Consider the following 16,182-nt stretch of genomic DNA (forward strand, 5'->3'; position numbering starts at 1 on the left):
TTGATGAGTAATCATTTCGGTAAATTTTATCCATGAAAGTTAATAGTGTATCCAAACCTTCATCAATGTCCCACTTATCCAAATCCAACTCCGAGAATATCTTGCATCTCTTTTTGTTTTTGTACGGTAGTGAAAATGCCAAGGCCATAATCCGTGTCCACATGGTAAATTCATCTTCCGTTGGTCATAGGGTTGAGGCTCAGAACACAATGGCGGCTAATCATACACCAACACTCTACACTTGGATTCAATCTAAATCACTCTTCTAGGTTAGACTTCAGAATACAGTCTTTTGTCCAAAGAAATCTTAGTTTTTAATCCTTTTCACTTACTAGCAGGAACCAACCTCTGCTACCATTGTTAAGCTCTGATGGTATCTCTGTAATAAGAACTAGAAAGCAAATCTTGACTTCTTCAACTTCCTGTTTATTGTGTCCAACAATCATTCCTCCATCAAGACATCACAGTACTACCTGTATCCCTTTATAATTACAGACTATCAAACAATAAATGTGGTCTATTAAACAATTAGAACACCAATTCGAACTTAAGCACTTGGGAATATTAATTTTGTCCTAATAATAAGTCGAAGAGACAACAATGAAGTAAGGATAGTGATGGGAAAGTCTGTACTTGTTAAAAAAAATGTGATCGTTAGTAACTGGAAAACTGAATAAACAACTTAAAAAATGACTTCTGAAAAAAATCTTGATTTGTATTAGGAGTGAGACTTGGACCTTATAGGAGGAGGAAATCAGCTTGCTAAATACCTTTGAAATGTGGGTTTGGAGGAGAGTGGAAATGGTCAGCTAGACAGAAAAAGTAACAAAAGAAGTATGTTGGACATAATTAGGACAAGGCAGAGAAACTGGGTTGGACATGCTCCGAGTGGAAACAGACTTGTAAAAAGGGGGAGGATTTCAAGGAAGGAGGGGGAAGAGGAAAGAAGAGAATATTAACGTTGGATGGCTTGAATATTGGAGGAGGTTACAGGATAGAGAGATATGAAAAGACCTCTATAAGCCAAAGACCTGCCTTCTGGCAGAGCATACATGGTGATGATAAATCTTGTTCTTCAAGAAGCCCTTTTATCAGTTTCACTGTTTGACTTTTTTGGTTCCAATTACATTAATCATCATCTGAAGGCAAACTTGGGTTTTCAAACCTGCAGATTGTCGGAACATGAGAAAAAGGATTGAGTGTTGGTCATATGACCCCTTGAGCATGTTCTGTTTTTCTATAGGCTGATCTTGTAGCTCAACTCTACATTCCCACCTGATCCCATCTCCCAGGATTTACTTTCTGCCCAAAAATCTATTAATCTTGGTTAGTTCTTGAATGAGCATACATCTCCCTCTAGGGAGGGACTTCAAGTTATTCACAGAATCATAGAATTTACAGTGCAGAAGGAGGCCATTTAACTCATCGAGTCTGCACCTGCTCTTGGAAAGAGCACCCTGCTCAAGTCCACCCTATCCCCGTAACCCAGTAACCCCACTTAACCTTTTTTTTTTGGACACTAAGGACAATTTAGCATGGCCAATCCACCTAACCTGCTCATCTTTGGACTGTGGGAGGACACCGGAGCACCCAGAGGAAACCCACGCAGACACAGGGAGAACGTGCAGACTCCGCACAGACAGTGACCCAAGCCGGGAATCGACCCTGGGACCCTGGAGCTGTGAAGCAACTGTGCTAACCGCTGTGCTACCGTGCTGCCTACACACGAGCCATGAGTGAAGAAATTTTGCCTCATCTCAGCCTAAAATAGCCAACCCTTATCCTGAGACTGTGCCCTAATTACAAGACTCTCCAGCCAGGAGAAAATGCCTCTCAGAATGTGGGAGATTTACCTCCATTGTGGAACATGGACAATAATGAAAAATAGGACTAGGACTGGCCTTGAGGCGAACGATAATCAGTGCCACCAGTGTCGGAGGTGGAGGAGAGCCTAGCTCAACAGGACCTGACTTCAGCACTTGGGGCCAGCACAGTGCTGATATGCCCCACGGTCACCTCTTCAGTATTATCACTCCCAATTGGTGGGAATCAGGCAAAGCAGCTGTTCTTATTGGGTGACAATCAAATACAGCACTGGCTCCTATTGATGGGAATCAGGTACGACAGTAGCTCTCTCTTAGTGAGACTAAGATACGGCAGCAGCTCCCTACTGGTGGGAATCAGTTATTGCAGCACTCCACAAAAGTGTGACACATCCTCCCTCGGGACTGGATGTTGCGCTGATGTCCAGTGATCGATTACCATGCCTGAACTAAAAATATACATCCACCCAATCCCCACAATAATCGCACAGTCTGAGGGAATCATCAATGCTGAGTTTTGGCATGCACATGGTTGTATCAATTTGCGGATCACCTGGTCACATTGTCCAGCCTGATGGCTTCATCCAACTTCCACTCCAAAAAGGATCCAAGCCTGCCTGCCTCAGAAATTAGACTGCCAAAAACAAGCAAGAACCAAACCCAGGATCTTCCCTCGTCCAGTCAGAATGCTGCTGGCTGGTGGAACCCAGGAAGGGGAGGCAGAGAAAAGTAACCACCTCTACAGTGTGAGAATGGGTTAGAATAGGAGACAATACAGTGAGACTGGTGCAGGACAAGGTATTTGCAACTTATAGGAGGAGAATGCAGAGGAGCTATAGATAAAACAGAGTCAGAAAAGGCTGCAGTTAAGAGAGACGTTGGAAGTTAGATTTAAGATTAGGGGCTGGGTTAGCACAGTGGACTAAATAGCTGGCTTGTAATGCAGAACAAGGCCAGCAGCGCGGGTTCAATTCCCGTACCGGCCTCCACGAACAGGTGCCTGAATGTGGCGACTAGAGGCTTTTCACAGTAACTTCATTGAAGCCTGCTTGTGACAATGAACGATTAGCATTATTAGATGGAGGTCACCTCTTATAATATTTACTGGAGTATGTTAAAAGCCACTCCCATATGGGAACAGTCTACAAGTTCTATTAAGAGATGTGCAGAAAAAAAGGCTTTTGAGCGGGTAGAATGGGACTATCTGTGGGAGAGACTGGGATGGTTCGGATTCGGGCGGGGCTTTATTGACTGGGTCAGGTTACTGTATCAGGCTCCTGTGGCAAGTGTATGGACGAATAGGACAACATTGGACTATTTTAGACTGCACCGGGGGACGAGACAGGGATGCCCCCTCTCCCCAATGTTGTTGCGCTGGCTATAGAGCCATTGGCAATTTCTCTGAGAGCCTCGAGGGGCTGGAGAGGACTGGTCGGGGGTGGGGGGGAGGGGGATGTTGGAGCACTGGGTTTCGCTCTTTGCGGATGACCTGCTTCTGTACGTTTTGGACCCAATAGAGGGGATGGAAGAAATCATGAGGACTCTAGAGCAATTTGGCCAGTTTTTGGGGTATAAGCTTAATATGGGATGTTTGTGGTCCAAGTGAGGGGACAGAAGAGGCGACTGGGAGAGCTGACATTTAGGTTAGTAGACGGAAGCTTTAGGTACCTAGGCATCCAAGTGGTGCGGGAATGGGACCGGCTGCATAAATTGAATCTGGCCCAGCTAGTGGACCAAATGAAGGACGATTTACAGAGATGGGACGCACTTCCATTATCACTGGCTGGGTGGGTGCAAACGGTGAAGATGACGGTCCTCCCGAGATTCCTATTTGTATTTCAGTGTCTTCGTGGTCCTTTTTTAAGTGGGTCAACAGAGTGATCATGGTCTTCGTCTGGGCGGGCAAGACCCCGCGAGTAAGAAAGGTAATGCTTGAGCTGAGTTGGAGAGAGGGCGGACTGGCGCTGCCAAATTTTAGGAACTATTACTGGGCGGTTAATATAGTCATGATCAGGACGTGGGTGGTGGGGGAGGGGTCGGCATGGAAGCGTATGGAGGCGGCTTCATGTAAAGGCACCAGTTTGGGGGCGTTGGTAACTGCGCCTCTGCCGTTCCTGCCGGCGCAGTACTCCACCAGTCCAGTGGTGGTGGCGGCCCTGAGAGTTTGGGGCCAGTGGAGGCAGCATGTGGGAGCAGTGGGAGCATCGGTCTGGGCCCCAATCTGTGATAATCTCCGGTTTGCCCTGGGGAGTATGGATGGGGGGTTCCGGTTATGGCGGAGAGCAGAGATTGAGAGGATGGGGGGGGGTATGTTCATAGAGGGGACCTTTCCGAGTACGAGGACGTTGGAGGAAAAGTTTGGGTTGGCGAGGGGAAACAAAATCAAGTATCTGCAGGTAGGGGACTTCCTTCGTAAACAGGGGTCAACCTTCCTGCTCCTACCGCTAAGAGGGATTCAGGACAGGGTAGTTTCCAGAGGGTGGGTATGAAAAGGGAGCATCTTGGACATTTATAAGGGGTTATGGGTTTGGAGGAGACGCAGATCGAGGAGCTGAAGCGCAAGTGGAAGAGGAGCTGGGAGGTGAGATAGAGGATGGTCTATGGGCAGACGCGTTGAGTGAGGTCAACACGTCCGCAACATGTGCCAGGCTCAGCCTGATACAATTTAAGGTTGTTCACCGGGCTCACATGACAGTGGCTCAGATGAGCAGATTCTTTGGGGTGGAGGACAGGTGTGCAAAATGTGCGGGAGGACCAGCGAACCATGTCCACATGTTTTGGACATGTCCGAAGCTTAGGGGATTTTCGCAGGGGTTTGCGGACATCATGTCCACGGTGTTAAAAACAAGGGTGGCACTGAGTCCAGAGGTGGCAATTTTCAGGGTGTCAGAAGACCCGGGAATCCAGGAGGAGAAAGATGCGGACGTTTTGGCCTTTGCTTCCCTGGTGTGGTGGAATGAATGTGAGCACTGCCATTGGTGCAGAGCATGGGTTTCCCATTGGCTCTGGCTGGTCATGTGCCTCTCGTCCGATTGGCTGGGACTAGTCATGTGATTGCTCACCAATTGGTCGAGAGGCGGGGTATAAGTACCCAGAGTTCCCGGCGGTCGGCCTTACTCTGTAGTCAACCACCGGGCTAACAACTAGCTGATTAAAGCCACAGTTTGGATCTTAATCGTGTCTTGAGTCCAATTGATGGTACATCAATTTATTCAGCTAGAATTTTGGAATGGAGCTATGCATCAAGCCTGACTGCCTCCGGACCAGCCCGCATGCTGCAAATGCGTCTGCAATCTTTAAACACTGGCAGGCGTGTTTTAGTAGCTACCTGACGACTGCAGCCGGCAAGCCCACCAAGGAGCAGAAACTCCACATCCTCCACTCATGCGTGGGCACAGCGGTCTACTCAAAGATTGCGGGCGAAAGCGATTATGATGCGGCCATGGAGATTCTCAAAGGACACTTTCTCCGGCCGGTCAACGAAGTATACGCACGGCATCTCCTGACGACTAGACAACAGTTCCCTGGTGAGTCACTCGACGAGTTTTACCAGGCCCTCGCAGCTCTAGGGAGAACGTGCGCATGTCTCCAAGTTTCGGCGACTGAGCACATGGAACTTTTAATCAGAGACGCTTACGTTGCTGGCATGCAGTCTCCTTCTATCTGACAACGATTGCTGGAGAAGAACGCCCTCAGCCGAGCTGAGGCACGGACCCTTGCAACCTCCCTGGAGGTTGCTGACCTGAACACCCGCGCATACGCCCCCGGCCGCGCAGCAACCCCCTGGACTTCATGGCACGCGCCACTCCCGGCCTGCGCTACGGGTCGCTCTGACAAACTAACGGGGCCCTGTTGCTATTTTTGTGGTCTCTCCAAGCGCCCCTGCCCGCGCAGCCCGGCCCGCTCCGCTCTGTGTAAGAGCTGCGGGAAGAAGGGCCACTACGCCAGACCAAGTCGGTCGCTGGTGTTCCGCGCAGTGACTGCGGATCGCCCCCACCCGGCCCCCCCCTAGGGCCCAGCGCCGCGCACCAATCTCTCTGGCTCGCCTCCCGGCCCCCGCAACGGCCCCACGGTCCTCCCGACTCTCGCTCCCACCTGCCCCAACCGGCCCGCAGACGCCGCTGACAATGCCCCCAGCCGCCACGAGGTTCCCACAGGCGCCGCCATCTTGGGACATGGATGCCATGTGCTGGCCATGGGCGCCACCATCTTGGGACCCCGGCTCCACGTGCGGGCCCTGGGCGCCGCCATCTTGGGCCAACACGGAAGGCCCTGCCAGCGATTACTCTGCCACCGAGGATGATCTGCAACTCTCACCACGACTTGCTTCCATCAAACTCGACCAGTCGCGACCACGCACACTCGCCAAGTCTACGACAACGATCCAGCTCAACGGACACAAAACGAGATGCCTGCTGGACTCCGGGAGCACGGAAAGTTTCGTCCACCCCGACACTGTAAGGTGCTGGGCACTCCCCATCCATCCAGTTAAGCATAAGATTGAATTGGCCTCGGGTTCGCATTCTGTCCAAATCACCGGGTGCTGCATAGAGGACCTCACGGTCCAGGGGAGGGTTTTCAAAAACTTCAAACTCCTCATCCTTCCCCGTCTATGTGCTCCAGCACTCTTGGGCCTGGATTTCCAGTGCAACCTGCAGAGCTTGACCTTTCAATTCGGCGGCCCTATTCCTCCTCTTACTGTTTGCAGCCTTGCGTCCCTCAAAGTGGACCCCCCTTCCTTATTTGCTAATCTCACCCCAGATTGTAAACCAGTCGCCACTAGGAGCAGACGATACAGTGCCCAGGACCGCACCTTCATCAGGTCCGAGGTCCAGAGGCGCCTTAAGGAAGGAGTTATCGAGGCCAGCAACAGTCCCTGGCGAGCCCAAGTGCTGGTAGTTCGGACTGGGGAGAAAAACCGGATGGTCATCGATTACAGTCAGACCATCAACAGGTTTACGCAGCTGGACGCGTACCCTCTGCCCCGTATTTCCGACCTGGTTAACAGGATCGCGAAGTACAAAGTCTTCTCCACGGTGGAACTTAAGTCCGCCTACCACCAGCTCCCCATTCACAGGAGTGACCGAACGTACACCGCGTTTGAGGCAGATGGGCGCCTCTACCACTTCCTCAGTGTTCCATTCGGTGTCACAAATGGAGTCTCGGTCTTCCAACGGGAAATGGACCGAATGGTCGACAAGCACGGTTTCCAGGCCACCTTCCCATATCTCGATAACGTCACCATCTGCGGCCACGACCAGCAGGACCACGATATCAACCTCCAAAATTCCGCCGAACCGCAAAACTCCTTAATTTAACTTACAATAAGGATAAGTGCGTGTTTATTACCGACCGTCTAGCCATCCTTGGCTACGTAGTGCGTAACGGAGTGATAGGCCCCGATCCCGAACGCACGCGCCCCCTGATGGAACTCCCTCTCCCCAACACCCTCAAATGCTGCCTGGGCTTCTTATCATATTATGCCCAGTGGGTCCCTAACTACGCCGGCAAAGCCCGCCCCCTCATCCAGTCCACCTCCTTTCCCCTGTCGATGGAGGCCCGCCAGGCCTTTAGCCGCATCAAAGCGGATATCGCAAAGGCCACGATGCATGCTATCGACGAGTCCCTCCCATTCCAGGTTGAGAGCGACGCGTCTGACGTAGCTCTGGCGGCCACCCTGACCCAAGCGGGCAGACCCGTGGCCTTCTTTTCATGAACCCTCTACGCTTCCGAAATCCGCCATTCCTTGGTGGAAAAGGAGGCACAGGCCTTAGTCGAAGCTGTGTGATATTGGAGGCACTATCTGGCCGGCAGGAGGTTTACCCTCCTCACAGACCAACGGTCAGTAGCTTTCATGTTCGACAATGCACAGAGGAGCAAGATCAAGAACGACAAGATCTTGCGGTGACGGATCGAGTTGTCCATGTACAACTACGATATCTTGTATCGTCCTGGGAAGCTCAACGAGCCTCCCGACGCCCTATCCCGCGATACCTGCGCCAGCGCGCAGATTGACCACCTCCGCTCCCTCCACACGGACCTCTGCCATCCAGGGGTCTGATCATCTGATCAAGGCATCCCGCCCCTTTGAACGTCTCAGTATAGACTTCAAGGGTCCCCTCCCCTCCAACAACCGTAACACATATTTCTTGAGTGTTATCGACGAATACTCCCGCTTCCCTTTCGCCATTCCCTGTCCCGACATGACCACAACAACCGTCATAAAGGCCCTCCTATCCATCTTCTCCCTGTTCGGTTACCCCGTGTACATCCACAACGCCCGGGGGTCCTACTTTATGAGTGACGAACTGAGTCAGTTCCTGCTCAGCAGGGGCATAGCCTCCAGCAGGACGACCAGTTATAACCCCCGGGGTAACGGTCAGGTCGAGAGGGAGAATGGCACCATTTGGAAGACCATCCTGCTGGCCCTACGGTCCAGAGATCTCCCTATTCCCCGTTGGCAAGAAGTCATCCCCGATGCCCTCCATTCAATCCGGTCTCTCCTCTGCACTACTACTAATCAAACACCTCATGAACATCTTCTTGTTTTCCCTAGGAAGTCGTCCTCAGGATCCCCTCTCCCGACCTGGCTGGCCACCCCCGGGCCCATCTTGCTCCGGAAGCATGTGCGGGTGCACAAGTCCGACCCGTTGGTTGAGCGACTCCAGTTACTCCACGCCAACCCGCAGTATGCGTACGTGGAGTATCCCGACGGTCGGCAGGATACGGTCTCACTTCGGGACCTGGCACCCGCCGGCGTGCGGCCTTCTCCCCTTACATCAACACCGCGCCCCCACGACCCAGCGCACATGCCCCCTCTCCTCCGATTACAGCGTCTCCACCACCGGCCCGGGGTACGGAGACACATCTACGACCGACGCTCCCGGAGGCAAGGACGATCATCGGCCCGACGTCACCGGCTCCACTGTGACGGTCCTCTAGAACACCACGGGCACCCGACAGGCTGATCGTGTCCATCTGATGCGGCTATGGGACATTTTGGACTTTGTTGTTATTCTGTTGCACCTTAAGTAGTAGTAGTAGTATTGTTGACTATGGTGGAGTAGTTTAAGTCAGAGTAGGGGGTTAATAAGGGTGGGACCCGTACAAACCTTTTGCAGTATGTTTATGGTTTCATGTATGTTGTTTATTTTGTTGTTGTTACTATACCAAAATTACCTCAATAAAATGTGTATTAAAAAAAAAAGAGATGTGGAGAGAAGCCAAGGTGATATCAGCAGACATCATGTTTAACAGATGCAATTCATTAATCCACAATTTAGACTTTTAAATCCACATTTAGGACTTTGGAAAACATTGAGGTTGAAAAGCTGACTATCAGGGCCCACTTTGGGCTCAGGGAATTTGGCAAATCAAGAGTCCCTCGAAAACATTGTGGTTTGAATGACATCCCAACTTCATTCTGAAATCAATTTAAAAATGGACTTATTAGTGAAATGCTGAATCCAAACCTGATTGTCTCTTGTCCTAATCGGAGGGCAGCACTTGTAGTGTGTGGCACCACTTGGTATGTCTTCAGCAGCCAGAGAGAGGTAATGGTGAGTGGTCTCAACCGTCAGCATAGCCCCTGCTTTACGGGCTTCATTTATAATGGGTAGAGCTTCCGAAGTGGAAAGATGGACAATATGACAGTGAACTCTGAGACAGAGAGAAGAGAAGAAAGTGAGTATGTCTGGAGTACTACAACTGGACTGTCCATCCACTGATGGACCAAATAAGCTCAGAAAGGTTCAGGTCCTTTGTAACCTTCTGGAAACTGATAAACATTCACCGACTGTTCAATGGGTGCTGTTGTGAATCAGAGCAGAGTGGAGGATGCCTTGCCCTCTCACAGAATTGGGCGATGCCTGTGGTCAGCAGCAGGGTTCAAACGCAATCCAGGGATGAAATGAAATGAAAATCGCTTATTGTCACAAGTAGGCTTCAAATGAAGTTAGTGTGAAAAGCCCCTAGTCGCCACATTCCGGCACCTGTTCGGGGAGGCTGTTACAGGAATTGAACCGTGCTGCTGGCCTACCTTGGTCTACTTTCAAAGCCAGCGATTTAGCCCTGTGCTAAACAGCCCCTGATAGAGTGAGGTCCATCTCTATTTTAAACCTGGTGATTACTGCATTGTCTGGCATTGAGTCAGAGAAATAGTATTGAAATCCCATAGGCTTGGATGCTCTCCAGCAAGATTTGCGTTTAAATCACTGTGGAAGAGGGATGGCTCAGATTTTGCTGCTGTTTGGAATACTTTAACAGACAAGAGGGCCTTTTTTTTTAAGATTGATACAGATAGAACTCCAGTTTGATCTAGATTTTCCACCAATTGACAATAAATGGGAAGTGTAATGAACTCAAATTCTGAAGAAATAAAGTTTGTTTCTTTTAATCCTCAATACACCTGGGCCCCCTCCCCACCGCCCAGTTATTTTATATCCCCCGCAGCTCCCATTTTTCTCATTGCCCAAAGTAATTTCCATTTTTATCCAGTGCCCCCACTCCATTTTCCTTTATACCTGCTACCCCTTTCCAGTTACCGCAACCATTTGTCTTATTCATTCATTTGCTGTTGACACAATTATTTTATGCATACTCCAGAAGATCCATTGATCAGAAAACACTGCTCTTCCAGGAGAATCCTGAACGTGGATTATAATGGTTAGTGTCTGTTTGTGAGTATTTTAGAGGATTACCTTTTAATATTTATAATAATCTTTATTATTGTCACAAGTAGGCTTACATTAGCAATGAAGTTATTGTGACAATCCCCTCTTCGACACGCTCCGGCACCTGCTCAGGTACACAGAGGGAGAATTCAGAATATCCAATTCAACTTTCGGGACTTGTGGAAGGATGCCGGAGCACCCGGAAGAAAACCACGCCGACACGGGGAGAACGTGTGGACTCCGTACAGACAGGGACCCAAATCGGGAATCGAATCTGGGACACTGGATCTGAGAAGCAACTGTGCTAACCAATGTGCTACTGTGCTGACCCTGTGCAACGTGCTGCCCCTATTGTACATGGTCCATGTCGGTGTCTAGCTGAATTATCTGCAGTTGAATTAATTATTTACCTGTACTGGAGACAAAGTTTAATAACTGTTCGAATGGCTTCAACCTCCATCTCATCGGGTCGGGTCACCAGAAATGTTGCGTAATCACAGGGGTCTGAGGAAGCAGGGACAGAGAGATGTGGCATGAACTAAGAGAGATGGCGAAACAGAGAAGCAGACGCAGAGACAAACAGAGTGAGGCTGAGAGATGGGGAAAGAAGAACAGGACATGGGGAGAGAGGGACAGAGACTTGGGGAGAGATGGGCAGAGATGTGGGGAGAAAGGGGCAGAGACTTGGGGAGAGAGGGGTGGAAGTGGGGAAAGATGGACAGAGATGTGGGAGAGAAGCCCGGAGACAAGCATTGATAGAGCATTAGAGGCAGTGAAATTGAGAAAGAAAAGACCGATATCAAAGAGGGAGATAGAAACAGATCAGTGGACACGGGCAGAAAGAAAAGCAAGGAAATGGAGGGAGACAGAAACAGACGAGCATAGAGGAAGAGTTGAGACATACAAAAGCACTGATTGGGAGTGGCAAGAACTTGGAAGATGTAATGATGGACTGAAGCAGAAACAGTGAAACAAACTGGTTTCAGACATTTTACAGCACAATGTGTTTATAAAAGGCTAAAATGAAGAATTAATACTTATCAGCTAATAATTTATCAATCTATAATGAAATACTTCATATTAAAATTGATTGGCTGATCTATGGGAATGCCAGTGGGATTTATGCAGCTAGATGATTGTAAAAATGGGATAATATTATTGAAGTTTTTCAACTTTTGCTTTCTAAAAGTCCCTGTCATAACCATTCTTTCAACAGTCATTTGTCAGTGACAGTAAAAGCTCTTGATCATGGTTGGTAACTGTAAAAGTTGTACATGGATCATGTTGGTGTATAATGCACTTGTTCCATATTACTATATGTTATACCATGCCCATGTTGATCTATGTTGTACTTTTAAGAACTCAGCGACCAACTTAAAAGAGTCTGCCACCACCGTCCAGATTTCATCAGCAAATGTGTGGATGACTGCGTGCCAAAGAAAGCAGTACGTACATTCCCCAACCGGAAACCATGGCTCAATCGCGAGATTGATTCCCTACTGAAGGACAGATCTGAGGCGTTCAAGGCAGGCGACCCTGACCGATACAAGAAATCCAGATACAACCTCCGCTAAGCCATCCGAGATGCCAAGAGAGAATGTCAAACCATAATAGAGTCACAGACTCTCGGCGGTTGTGGCAAGGGCTAAACAACATAACGGGCTACAAAGCGAAGCCGAGCAGTATCTCCGGCAGCAGCACACCCCTCCCCGATGAATTCAATACATTCTATGCTTGGCTCGAGTAGGTAACCAACAATCCACTGTCGAGTGCCACAGCCGCCCATAATTCACCCATGCCCACCATCACAGCTTCCGAAGTCAGATCGGCATTCCTGAAAGTGAACCCTCAGAAGGCGACGGACCTGGACGGGATCCCTGGTCGTGCACTCAGAGCCTGCGTGGACCAGCTGGCAGAGGTGTTCGCGGACATCTTTAACCTGTCCCTACTCCACTCCGAGGTCCCCACCTGCTTCAAGAAGACCACCATCATACCGGTGCCAAAGAAGAACTAGGCAACGTGCCTCAATGACTACCGTTCGGTGGCCCTGACTTCAGTCGTAATGAAGTGCTTCGAGAGGTTGTTCATGAAGCACATCACCGCATACTCCAAGAACGCCTTGATCCACTGCAATTCGCATACCGCCGCAACCGGTCCACATCAGATGCCATTTCCCTGGCCCTACACTCATCCCTAGAGCATCTTGACAACAAGGACTCCTACATCAGCTCCTATTTATTGACTACAGCTCCGCCTTCAACACCGTAATCCCAGTCAAGCTCATATCAAAGCTCCAAAACCTAGGACTTGGCTCCCAACTCTGCAACTGGATCCTTGACTTTCTGACCAACAGACCACAATCAGTAAGAATGAACAACAACACCTCCTCCACAATAGTCCTCAATACCGGTGCCCCGCAAGGCTGCGTACTTAGCCCCCTACTCTACTCCCTGTACACACACGACTGCATGGCAAAACTTGGTTCCAACTCCATCTACAAGTTTGCTGACGACACAACCATAGTGGGCCGGATCTCGAATAACGACGAGTCCGAATACAGGAGGGAGATAGAGAACCTAGTGGAGTGGTGTAACGACAACAATCTCTCCCTCAATGCCAGCAAAACTAAAGAGCTGGTCATTGACTTCAGGAAGCATAGAACTGTACACACCCCTGTCAGCATCAACGGGGCCGAGGTAGAGATGGTTAGCAGTTTCAAATTCCTAGGGGTGCTCATCTCCAAAAATCTGTCCTGGTCCACTCACGTCGACGCTACCACCAAGAAAGCACAACAGTGCCTATACTTCCGCAGGAAACTAACGAAATTCGGCATGTCCACATTAATCCTTACCAACTTTTACAGATGCACCACAGAAAGCATTCTATCTGGCTACATTACAGCCTGGTATGGTAACTGCTCGGCCCAGGACCGCAAGAACCTTCAGAGTCGTGAACACTGCCCAGTCCATCACACGAAAAATACTTTTCACTGTACCTCGGTACACGTGGCAATAAACAAATCCAATCAAATCCAATCCAAGAAAGTACATTTATTTTATTGCGGGCGTCGCTGGCTGGGACAACATTTATTGCCCAATTCTGAGGGCATTTAAGAGTCAGAGTCAGTTGTAGGTCAGACCAGGCAAGGACAATGGTTTTTAATTCAGATTTTTTTTTATTGAGTTCAAATTGCACCATCTGTCTTGGTGGCATTTGAGTGCAGGTCCCTCAGATCTTGCCTTGGGTCTCTGGATTACTCATCCAGTTACACAACACCACTGCCTCCTCTAAATCCTATGTTGGTGTATGCCATATATGTTGGTGTCTATTGTACATGGTCCATGTCGGTGTCTATTGTAACTGGTCCATGTCGGTGTCTAAAGTACATGGTACATGTTGGTGTCTATTGTATATGGTACATGTTGGTGTCTATAGTACATGTTCCATGTCGGTGACTATTTAGAATCAGAGAATCATAAAATTTACAGTGCAGAAGGAGGCCATTCGGCCCATTGAGTCTGCACCGGCCCTTGGAAAGAGCATCCCACTTAAGCCCATGCCTCCACCCTATCCCTGTAACCCAGTAACTCCACCTAACCTTTTTTGGACACTAAGGGTAATTTATCATTGCCAATTCACCTAACCTTCACATCTTTGGACTGTGGGAGAAAACTGGAGAACCTGGAGGAAACCCACGCAGAAACGGAGGGAACGTGCAGACTTTGTACAGACAGTGACCCAAGCCGGGAATCGAACCTGGGATCCTGGAGCTGTAAAGCAACTGTGCTAACCACTGTGCTGCCATGCTGCCCCTGTGCTACCCCTATTGTACATGATCCATGTCGGTGTCTATTGTACATGATCCATGTCAGTGCCTATTTTACATGGTCCACGTTGGTTGAAGGATAAAACCTGGTCAGAACACCTTGAAGACTTAATCTGCTCTTTGTAAAATAGTCTAGATGAGATGGCCCCGTCCAACATCTGAAATGAAAATGGGACTTATTTCTTTGCAGCAAGGTGAACTTTGCAGACTCTTAATTATTATTCAAATAAGTAGTTGTGTGGAGATATCCCTCTTAAATAATACAAGTTCAAAACATACCAACAATTGGAATCAACCATTTACAGGGTATATTTGATAGCTTTAATCTTGCATTGCTATTCTTCATTTATCCTTCACTTCTTATACTTACTGTTTAGTAAAGGGCTCACATGCTCCAGTTCTCTCTCTGCATGGAACTGAAGAAGCAATACATAGCCTGTTAGCTGTTTCATGTTTTTCATGACGTGCAATGTCGTCACATGGGACAACATTCCAGTTTGTTGTCCCCAATCTTATGTCATTTAACATAAAACGCAGAGTAAAGCTCTCCCTGCACTGCCCCATCAAACACTTGCAGGTCCAGTAGAACACAGGTGGACGGGGTTAGATAAAATGATCTTTATACTGTTCCACCACACACTCCCAGATCTGGAGCAGCGCAGGTGGAATCTGTGTGATATTGTTGTGAGATTGGCTTCAAGCATGCATTTTCAAAACACTCAGGTTAGGAGCCAAATCTCATTTTACATTGAATTAAGTGATAGCTATTTCCTATAATCTGGGGTAAATAAAGAACAAGGTGTGCTTGTGCGTAATGGGGGCTTTTCCACTGTGCTGTGCATCACGTTTAAAAAAAAAGAATCACTTTGAAGTACATTGTCCTGTTACGATGGAAAATCCGAGAGTCTGTTTTAACATTTTAAAATCCCAAACACAGCACGGAAATGGAAGACTATTTAATCAGCACTGGATGAGAGAAGAACATTGATCAAGGCATGCATTGAAATAGATAGTTAAAGTCAACCTTAAGAACAAACCCAAGCTCTCGAGTACGACACGGGAATGTCAGCCTGGATTATATGGGCCGACTCCTGAAGTTCCAGCCTGCAAGCTTCTGATCCAGAGGTAAAGGTGCTGTGTGAACCACGCTTAGATCATTACCTGGTGCTACACACAACTGAGGCTGAGTGGGAGCTTACTGAAATGGGTTTTACAGTAGTCTGATTCAGAACCGAGCAGGTGGCCATGTTTTGCACTTGTCTGTCTGATGTCTGTGATCTCCCACCCATTAAAGTGAGTGAACAGACCTGACAAGCAACAAATCCTAGTTACTGTGTTGAAATAACAGGATAGAGAATGCAGCATGAGATCGATGGATTAAGACATTCTTACCCTCTGAATTCACAGAAGGGTTAGGATTCTTGGCTTTATCCTTCAGCACCGAGTCTGTCTACCCAGAGGGCTCACTGTATCTGACTGACTTCAAACTGGATCTGCGCCAGGTAGGACTCCGACCAGCGGAGAGCGTTCCCCCAATTCCCATTGACTCCAGTTTTGCTAGGGCTCCTTGATGCCACACTCGGTCAAATGCTGCCTCGGTGTCAAGAGCTGTAACTCTCACCTCACCTCTGACATTCAGCTCTTTTGCTCATGTTTGAACCAAGGCTGTAATGTGGCCGGGAGCTGAGTGACCCTTACGGAACTCAAACTGAGTTTCAGTGAGCGGGTTATTGCTGAATAAGTGTCGCTTTATCCATGGTTTTAGACAAGGGTGGCGCTGAGTACAGAGGTGGCGGTTTCCGGGTGTCTGAACACCCGAGAATCCAGGAGAAAGAGGCAAATATTCTGGCCTTTGCTTCCC

At 48.8% G+C, this 16,182-nt stretch overlaps 1 protein-coding gene across 1 annotated transcript in view; it reads right to left on the bottom strand.

The window, feature by feature from the left end:
* Positions 1 to 16,182, bottom strand: part of zgc:103559 — a 78,128-nt gene that overhangs the window by 12,569 nt on the left and 49,377 nt on the right. Inside the window, exons 5-7 of the mRNA XM_038816685.1 lie at positions 14,692 to 14,737; positions 10,906 to 10,999; positions 9,296 to 9,482 (exon numbers count right to left, since the gene is read on the bottom strand). Of these exons, the coding sequence (XP_038672613.1) occupies positions 9,296 to 9,482; positions 10,906 to 10,999; positions 14,692 to 14,737 (327 nt within the window). The remainder of the gene's footprint in view (positions 1 to 9,295; positions 9,483 to 10,905; positions 11,000 to 14,691; positions 14,738 to 16,182) is intronic.

Source organism: Scyliorhinus canicula, chromosome 13, assembly GCF_902713615.1.
Source record: "Scyliorhinus canicula chromosome 13, sScyCan1.1, whole genome shotgun sequence".
In the NCBI taxonomy this organism is placed as follows: domain Eukaryota; kingdom Metazoa; phylum Chordata; class Chondrichthyes; order Carcharhiniformes; family Scyliorhinidae; genus Scyliorhinus; species Scyliorhinus canicula.